The sequence below is a fragment of the Puma concolor genome, chromosome C1 (genome assembly GCF_028749965.1).
Source record: "Puma concolor isolate L17-30 chromosome C1, mPumCon1.1.hap2, whole genome shotgun sequence".
Classification (NCBI taxonomy): Eukaryota; Metazoa; Chordata; class Mammalia; order Carnivora; family Felidae; genus Puma; species Puma concolor.
In genome coordinates, this window is record NC_141674.1 from 393595 (window position 1) to 402877 (window position 9283).

Here is a 9283-nt window from a genome sequence, read left to right on the forward strand (position 1 = left end):
CAACACCAGCACCGACAGTGTCCAGGAGAGCCCCAGCCTGGACGGGGACTCCTTGGCACCCCTAGACCCAGCCTCAGTGGAGGCTGGCTCTCAAAGTCCTGATGGGGGGTGTACTCCAGGTGGGGCCAGCATCCTACTGTCCCGCGGAGAGGGTGGAGTGCGTGGGGCCTCTGAGGCGTCCACACATCCCTTCAACACACAGCTATAGAGGAGTGACCGCATGGGCCCACACTGTGCCAGGGGCTGGGGACGCCCTGCCTGGCCCCAGCCCTCAATCCTGCTCCTCGGGGGGCCAGTGAGGCTGGGGAGGCAGGAGAAGGGATGTGCCCGGAAGAGAGGCGGGGCTGCTGGCCTCACGGCCACTAGATGCAGTCTCTGTGTCCTCTCTGGCCTCTCAGAGGTGGGCTCTGGGGTGGCCTCCTCCCCTCCCCACTGGTTGCTGAGCCTTGGCCCTGGCACCTTCTGCTGGCCCCTTGGCAGTCCTCAAGGTGTTTCCCCAGGAGGAGGGAAGGAAGGTTTGTGCCTTCTGCCTGGACAAGCTCAGGGCACTGAGCTTCCTCGGGGCACTCGACTCGAGTCCTTCAGGGCACTGGGCATCGATCGACACAGGCGTGCCTCTGTCCCTGGCCAGGGCTCTTTCTCCCACAGGAACGCAGGGGCTCCCTCCAAGCTCCCTCCACGCTGCCCTTGGCTGGCAGGGACTCTGGCCAGACCTGAGCCGGGGCCTCCAGGGCCGTCCTTCCTGGAGGCTCGTTTCTTCAGCCTCCTGAGCCACAGGTTACCCCTGTTCTCATTCCAGAGCACCTGGGACCTTCCCGTGCTGCTAGGAGGCCTCCCGCAGGACAGTGTGTGCCCCACCCCCTTGGTAACATCGCCTACCCCACGAAGGGAAATTGCTTGCGTGGTGGCAGAAGCCTGAGACACCCCAGGCCCGTGCTGAGGTTAGGGGCTATGATGCTTGGGGAGGGACCAGTGATATCAGCTGGTCCCACCTCTGAGCCTTGTGCAGGAAGAGGAAACAAAGGCCCATTCTGCACTTGAGGAAATGGGCTCAGAGAGGTTGAGTAATTTGGGCAAAGTCCCACAGTAAGTGACAGAGATGTGATTTGTACCCACACCCGCGTGAGTCCAAGGCCTGCTCTCCCCAGGCGTGAAGGCATGACTTCCCTCTCTAGGCATCACCAGTGGCCATCTGCCTCCTTCCAAAGCCACAAGGCTGATGACGCCAGCCCTCCTCAGAGCCCAGGCGTCCCAGCAGGGCCTATTGGAAGTGGGGCTCCCTCCCTCAGCACCCATTGGGGGCAGGGTGTAGAGCCTGCCCTGGGGAGGGGGCAGTGGGGCCTGAGCTACGCCCTCAAACCTGGGATCAGGCTGAGGATCTGGTCGCTTGGGATGGTGAGGCCTCTGGGTCATCCTGGGGACATGCTAGACGCCCCCCTCCCCCCAACTGGGCCAGAGGGGTGGGGTGTCCTGGGTTGTCCTGCCTCTGGTGCACCGTCCGGCCTCATACAATGACAATGAGGCCAAGGACTTCAACCCCCCCCCAGACCGTGTGATTTGGCCTTGAGTGTGGTGTGTGTTGTCAGCATGTGGTCTCAGCGCGTATGTGGCCAAGACACGTGGTGTCTCATCTTCGTGGGAGGCGTGTTGTCTTAGCGTGTGGTGTGGTCAGCGGTGGCCATATTATATGGTAGGAAGGATGAACTGTGTGCCACAGGCCACCAGGTGCTATCTCCACACCCAGGCCCTGGGTTGTTCCCACAATTAGAGCCTGTCCCAGCAGCTGGGCGGCTGGCCCTAGACACCTGAGTTCTGGGAGCGGAGGCCCCTGCCCAGTGCCCCTTGGCCACAAATACCTGTAGTCGGTGCTCGCAGTGTGAGCCAGGCAGGCGGTGGGGAGCAGGCACCCCTCCCGGGCCTGTCAGGAGGCAAGCGGGCAGACAGGCGAGGGGCCAGGGCACTGCAGGGTCTGCTGGGAGTCAGGTGTCTGACCCGACAGAGATCTGAGCGTCAGGAGCTGGGGGAGGGGAAGGTCTGCTCAGAGAGAGGCAGGGCAGCCATCCGAGGGGGCTCTTCTCCCTCCAAGAGCCCTTTACCCCTAGGCCTGGCGCCCAAGGCTCTGGGCAAGAAAGGCTCACCCAGGGGGAGGACCCCCATCCCCGCCCTCACGGCTTCCCCTTCCAGGTCCAGAGTGGGTGTGCCTGCCCCCGCCAGCCAGGCCCCTCCCCGCCTCACCCCACACCCAGCCAGCCTGTTATAAATAGGCTGCCTGGCCAGTGTCGGGCCACATCCCACTTTGCCTTGTTACCCACTACAGCGTCGTCATCAGGCCACCCACCACGGGAGAATGGAGGCACCTGCACAGGAAGGCTCCAGCTTCAAGGTACCCAGGGGCACCTGATGTGCCCATGCCGGGGCAGGGAGGGAAGGTCTTCTCTGGGGGTCTCTCTAGCCTGAAGTGGAGGGCGCTGTGTCCCACGTGTCACCTGGAGCGCCAGCGTGCACAAGGGGCGAGAGATGAGGGTCGTGTAGTCCCCACTGAGGGCTTGGTGCGTGTGACAGGAGAACGCGTATTTGCACACGCACGTGCGTGTGCGAGTGTGTCCGAAGGGGCTGTCGCCCTGCTCCTGCTGTGTCTGGCTCGAGGCTTCTCGGATCCCGAGTGCCCACGTTCACCCCAGTGCATCCGGGGCCCTCTTCCCAGGTGGCTGGACCCTGCCCCTATCTCAGGAAGCCCTGGGGGCTCTCACTGGTCCTCCAGATCCCCATCTTCAGGGCCTCCCTTTTCCTGCCCTGATAGCCCCAGCTGGGGCAGAAGGGGGCTGGTCTGGGCCACATGTGTGGGGGAGGGTAAACATGGTTCCTGGATTCAGAGAGAACCTTCTGGAGCTCCTCTTGCCTAACCTATAACACACAGCTGAGGCTCCTACCTCACCCGCGAAGGCCCGCTCTGATCGTGGGGGACGCGCATGTGAGCGGAGCTCCGTGCATGTGAGAGCCACCATTAGCACCCTGTGCCGGTACCTGCTCCTGGCCAGGCACGAGGGAGGCCCGCAAACCTGAAGCTGGGAAGGGAGGCCAACCTACCCGCACCTGTACCTATGGCCCTGCGAAGCCGTACCTACAGCCTGCTCCAACATGCAGGTTCCCAGAGCTCACGGGAGCAGCCTGTTTGGGTGTACCGGGCCGGGCGTGTGCTGGCAGATGCTTATCCGCTGCCCCTGGCTCAGCCCCCTCCCCAGGTGCCTCAGGAGGGGGCCAGAGCTCAGGAGGCCATACCCTGGGTGCAAGAAGGCCTAGTGATTCAGATCAAGATGCGGACAATGTGGAGAGTCCACCGGAAGCCCATGCGGTGACTCAGCACATGTTCAGGGCTCACAGGCCTGGCCTAATCAGGGTCCCATGTCCCTGTGTGCCGGAGGAACTGGGGGTCTGGGGACCCTGGTCTGTGGCTCTCCTTCTCTGGGGCCCTCAGGTCCCCACCACGGGCTGGCCCACTGACCCCTGCCTGCTCTTCCTGAAGCCCACGGTCCACAAACAGGGCTTCGCTGGGGACACAACTTGGTAGATGACGCCTCGCCATGGGCCCACGGCACTGAGCGGCACTCAGGCCTGACCCTTGGCCCAGACGTGGCCGAGCAGCCTGCTTCTGTCCGTCCCAATCAAATGTGGCCGTACTGGCCACTGAGGGTTGGTAGAGGCCGTTGGGGCCCAGAGTTTGGTCTTTCCAGGGCCCCAGACTTTCCACATTGGCTCTGGGCCAAGGACACAACCCAGACAAGCAGGCCACCTGGCCTGCCCCTCCCCCAGAGGCCCCTGCCCCACTTGGGGGATAGTTAGCAGAGACCCACCCAGCCTCAAGCCAGCCTGCAAACAGTTTCAGGCAGGGCTTAGACACCATACCCTCCACTGTCCCCATCCCCACCAGCCAGACCCAGCTCCGGCTGCGATGAGGCATGCCTGAGGAGGCCGCCTGGTGCCCGGCCAGGGGTTGGGGGGGGATGGCTGCAGGACTGGTCCCGAGCCTCTGATAGGGACCTCTTTCAAGCATCAGCAGGCTGGGCTGTGCCATAGGCGGCCGAGGGACACAACTGTCCCTAGAGTTCCCGGGGACAGAGAATGGAAGTCCTCCCAGCCTGGGGTGAGGAGGCCTGAGTGGGAGTCAGGCCAGGCACCAGGCAGGGGCCACACCAAAGCTTGCTTCTTGGGCGCAGGCAGGAGCTATGGCCCAGGCATCCGGTGGCTCCCCAGAGTCCCATGATGCCCAGCTGCCACCGCCACCTCAGCCCGAGGACGAGGAGGGGCAAGGGGAGGGGCTCGTGGAGCTGCACTCCTCCTTCCGGGAGCTGTTCACCTTCTTCTGCACCAACGCCACCATCCATGGCGCCATCCGCCTCGTCTGCTCCAGCCAGAACCGCCTCAAGACGGCATCCTGGGGGCTGCTGTTCCTGGGTGCCCTGGGTGCACTCGACTGGCAGTTTGGGCTCCTCTTTGAGCAGTACTGGAGCTACCCGGTCATCATGACCGTGTCCGTGCACTCGGAGCGAAAGCTCTTCCCGTCGGTCACTCTGTGTGACATGAACCCACACAGGTGAGGGTTCCTGACTCCTCACCTCTGCAGCCCGCGGGTGTCTCCCCAGGCGTGGTCACAGTGGAAGCTCCACTGGCTCAGGAACCCTGAGCCTCTGGTTGGGGAGTGGGGGGTGGGACGGGTACCAGACAAGGAAGAGCCAGTTGGAGCTTGCAGTGGTCAGTGTCACCCAGACACCCAGGTGCTGGGCCGCCTGGAGCAAGGGTTCGGGTCGGGGGGTACCGGAGAAGAGAGCAGGATAACATTCCAGGTGGGGAGGCAGAGGGGGCAAAGAGCGGGGGAGCAGTGGCTGTGCCGGAAGGTTGGTGGAGTGCACGTGGGCTCCAGGCCAGGCTGGGGGCGGGGGGGGGGGGGGGGGGGGGGGGGGGGCGGGGCTGACCTCACTCTGCAGCCCAGTTTGAAGCTCAGGCTTCCCGAGGGTGGGGCGAGGCCGCTGTCCCCAGCGGTATCCCGTGACTGATGCGGGGGACTTTAGGGGGTGGCCCTGGCTCAGCTCACCCCTCTCCCTTGCCCCGACCTCTCCACCCGCCAGGCCGAGCTCAGTCCGCCACCATCTGCAGGCGCTCGATCGGTTCGCCCGGGAGAACATCCGCTCTCTCTACAAATTCAACTTCAGCGAGGACGGGGATGTCCCCTTTGCCGACGACCAGGGCCCACGGCCTGCCTTCTACCTGGACCACAGCGTCCGTCTGCAGAGGCTGAGCCACCCAGGTGGCCAGAGCAGAGTGGGTTTCAGACTGGTGAGTGTCCCTAGGCCTGAAAGGTCCTGGCGAGCCGTCATTCTGCAGGGCTCTGCATTGGGCGTGGGCAGGCAGGGAGGCTGTGCTGTGCTGACCCCATGCCCCTCAGTGTAACAGCACAGGTGGAGACTGCTTCTACCGGGCCTTCTCGTCAGGTGTGACAGCCGCCCGAGAATGGTACCGCTTCCACTATGTGAGCATCTTGGCCCTGCTGCCCGCTGCCCACGAGGACAGCCACCAGAGCCACGGTGGCCACTTTGTCTTCTCTTGCCAATTCGACGGCCGGGACTGCCAGGCCCGGTGAGTAGGGGTGGGGCGGGCGGGTGGCTGCTCCCCTCGCTCCACCCTGCAGATATGGGTGCCACCGCTGAGTTTCCTCCAGAGATGACGCAGGTCAGAGTCCCTCAGGCCACATGCAGTGGGGTCATGGGTCAGAGGAGGGTACTGGTCTGATGTGGCTCCCGGCTCCAGGCACTTCCAGACGTTCCACCACCCCACCTATGGCAGCTGCTATACCTTCAATGGTGTCTGGACTGCGCAGCGCCCGGGCATCACCCATGGTGAGTGCCAGCCGCAGGCGGAGTGGGGGAGAAGGCATCCTGGCCAGCCTGGCCTCACCCCGCTTCTTCCCCCAGGAATCAGCCTGGTCCTCAGGACTGAGCAGCAGGACCACCTCCCGCTGCTGTCCACGGAGGCTGGCATCAAAGTCATGATTCATGAACGTGACCACACACCTTTCCTGGAGCACCAGGGTTTCAGCATCCGGCCAGGGACCGAGACCACCATCGGCATCCGAGAGGTGGGTGTGCCCCGTCCCCCCCACTCCCCACTTGCCTGCCCAACCCTGGGGCCTCAAGGGCCGGGACAAGAGTGGGACTGTAGCGTTCTCCCTCCCCCAGGACGAGGTGCGCCGGCTGGGGAGCCCCTATAGTCACTGCACCGACGGTGTGGAGGGTGTGGGTGGGCAGCTGCTGTACAATGCCTCCTATACCCTACAGGTGAGTCTGGGGCCATGGGGTGGGAGGAAGGGAGCGTCTCAGGGAGGACCCAGGGGAGGCCGGAGGAGAGGACGGTCAGGAGAGGAAGTTGGCGGGGGGGGGGGGGGGGGGGGGGGGGACGAAATGGGGAGAGGCGGGGAGGGCTGGGGGAAGGGGGGAGGGGGTGATGGAGGAAGGCCCAGGGAAGGCAGGTGCGCTGCTGAGAAGGAACTGAGCCAGGACCTCCTGCACGCTCTGGCGGAGGGATGGCTGCCTCTGGAACCTTCAGCCCGTGTCCCCTGCTGTCCCCCCAGGCCTGCCTGGTATCCTGTTTCCAGCAGCTCATGGTGGAGACCTGCTCCTGCGGCTACTACTTCTACCCTCTGCCGGCAGGAGCCCAGTACTGCAGCTACTCCCGGCACCCAGCCTGGGGTGAGACCCGCCCCGCCCCGTTCCGCCCCGCCCCGCCCCGTTCCGCCCCGCCCCGCCCCATTCCGCTCCGTTCCGCCTTGCCCCCTCCGTCCCGCCCTGCCCGCTCCTCCCCCCCCACCCGCCCGTTCCACCCCGCCCCGTTCCGCCCCGCCCCGCCCGCTCGCGTCCGCCCCGCCCCGTTCCGCCCTGCCCGCTCCTCCCCGCCCCACTCCGCCCTGCCCCGCCCAGTCCGCTCCACCCCGCCCCTTTCCGCCCGCTCCGCCACGCCCCCCTCCGCCACGCCCTCCCCTGGGGGTGGAAGGAGGTCAGGCCTGGTCAACCTAGAAAGCTCTCCTCCACGCCACCCTGGGTCGGGGTGATGGGTTCATCTGTGACCCCCCCCCCACCTCTGCAGGCCACTGCTTCTACCGCCTCTACAGGGACCTGGGGACACACCGACTTCCTTGTGCCTCCCGCTGCCCCAGGTCCTGCAGGTGAGTGGCAAGTGTTGGGGTTCAGGGTCAGGGGTCACTGCCATAGCACGACAGCAGGAGTGTCATGGGGATCTGCCTCTCCTAGGGAGTCTTCCTACAAGCTCTCTGCTGGGACCTCGAGGTGGCCTTCCTCCAAGTCAGCTGTGAGTCCGCTGAAGGGGTGGGGTGAGGGGCTGACAAGCTGGTGGGCCTCACAGGTCCCAGAGAGCCCACCCTGGACCAGGCTGTACCCCTGCTCTTACCCCTGCCCCACAGCACCCTGAGGGCTGGGAGGAGCAGTGGCCACAACGAGGCTTCTGTGTGCAGGACTGGATCCTGGCTGTGCTGGGCAAGCCAGGCCGCAGGAGCTCAAGCCAGAGCAAGAGCCCAAGCCCAAGCCTCAGGTGGGTGCACTCCTCCTCCTCCAGAGGTCTCGCCCGGGCCCCTCCCCCTGACAGCCTTGCCCTTCTGGGCCCCAAGGAGGAGCCCTGCCCCTCACACCTCTGCCTTGCCCCAGGAGCAACATGGCCAAGGTGAACATCTTCTACCAGGAGCTCAACTACCGAACAGTGGAGGAGACACCCGTTTACTCGGTGAGCCAGCCAGGAACCAAGAGCTGTGGTGGGGGCAGGACCAGCCCTGGTCAGACCCCCTGGGGCCCGGCCATGGCGCAGCCCTGTGCACCTGCTCACAGCCCACTGATGCCTGCAGGTGCCCGAGCTGCTCTCAGCCATGGGCAGCCTCTGGAGCCTGTGGTTCGGCTCATCTGTCCTCTCTGTCCTGGAGCTGTTGGAGCTGCTGCTCGATGCCGTAGCCCTCACACTGCTACTGGGCTGCCGCCGGCTCCGCAGAACTCAGGGGTCCCAGACAGGGGCAGCCACAGTGGCGTCCCACGCCAAGCCGGAGGCCAGCCAGTTGCCCACTGACTGCAGGAACGATGTTAATCATCTGGGGGGCCCTGCTGGCCTCTTCTCCCATGCCGCTTCTGGGAGCTGTGGCAGGAATCTTTGCTGAAGAGTTAGGCCAAGTGAGAGCCCCAGCCTCCTGACACCTGAACCAGCCTGAGCTTGTTCTGACCCTGAGGAATATGGGAGCGGTGGGCTCTCCTGGCTGCCCAGAGTGAACCAGACCAGCCCCACAGAGCCACCACCAGGCACCCAAGCCAAGCCCAGGGCCCAGGAAGCAGCAGCACGGAGCCCACAGGCAGGCAGGCAGGCACCAGGGTGCCCAGCCCATTGGGCCCTCTCATCAGCCCAGTGGTGGCCCAGGGGTGGCCCCACTCAAGGAGGCCCAGGCAGGGGGGAGGGGAGTGTCCCCACCACTCTGGATTCCTGCGTCTAGTCTGTACGTACCCGTGAGTGTGTGCATGCAAGGGGGTGGGGGGTACCTCCACATGGGAGTGTGCCTGTGTTTGGTGTCACTGTCATGTAAAAACGTACGTGTGCTTCTGAGTGTGCCAACATATCTGTCTACACCTATGTGTAGGTGTGTGCGGGCATCAGGCAGAGCCTTCCTTAACTCAGGACAGGTGGAAGGAAGGGTAGGGCCAGGCCAAGGTAACCTTGGTGACCTTGGGCTGCTTTGTAATAAAACTTGTGATCTCACCTGGTGGCCGAGTGTGTGCACCTCCCCAGTCACCCTTCCTGAGTAAGCTGGAATCCCCAGGCTGCACCACCACACCCCTCAGAGCCACAGACGTGCTGTGGGGGCCAGGGGGCAGGAGGGCAGCTGTGCCCACAGCTAGCTTGCAGAGCCAGGGCTTGCCCAGGAGACAAGACCAGACCCAGATCACCCCCACCGCTTTGCATCTGCTCCTACTCCCTCCAGGGGCCACAGTCCAGGCCAGAGAAAGGCGGAGGGCCCAGGGAATGGGGCCTGTTGGTGTTGGGAGTCGGTTTCCATCAAAGAGGCCACAGGTCCCCAGCAGGTCCCCAGCAGGCAGAGGCTGGGTTCTGACTTACTGTGTCCTTTGGGGGCACTGGTGCTACCCCACTCAGGGCCACCCCTTGGAGAAGGCAGGTGACCCGGAGACACCCCCTCCCCAGCTGAGACAGAGTGGAGTGAGGCGGGTGAGCCAATGACAGGCAGGGG

General features: G+C 64.7%; 1 protein-coding gene across 1 annotated transcript; it reads left to right on the plus strand.

The window, feature by feature from the left end:
- Positions 1-328: 328 nt before the first annotated feature.
- SCNN1D (sodium channel epithelial 1 subunit delta) lies at positions 329-8796 on the plus strand. The gene is made up of 13 exons (XM_086715348.1): positions 329-2383; positions 4215-4591; positions 5124-5331; positions 5441-5631; positions 5803-5891; positions 5967-6130; positions 6231-6329; positions 6623-6740; positions 7135-7213; positions 7299-7356; positions 7469-7596; positions 7710-7785; positions 7904-8796. Exons 1-13 carry the CDS (start codon positions 2348-2350, stop codon positions 8204-8206), a joined length of 1926 nt encoding a protein of 641 aa, XP_086571474.1. The 5' UTR covers positions 329-2347; the 3' UTR covers positions 8207-8796.
- Positions 8797-9283: the final 487 nt, after the last annotated feature.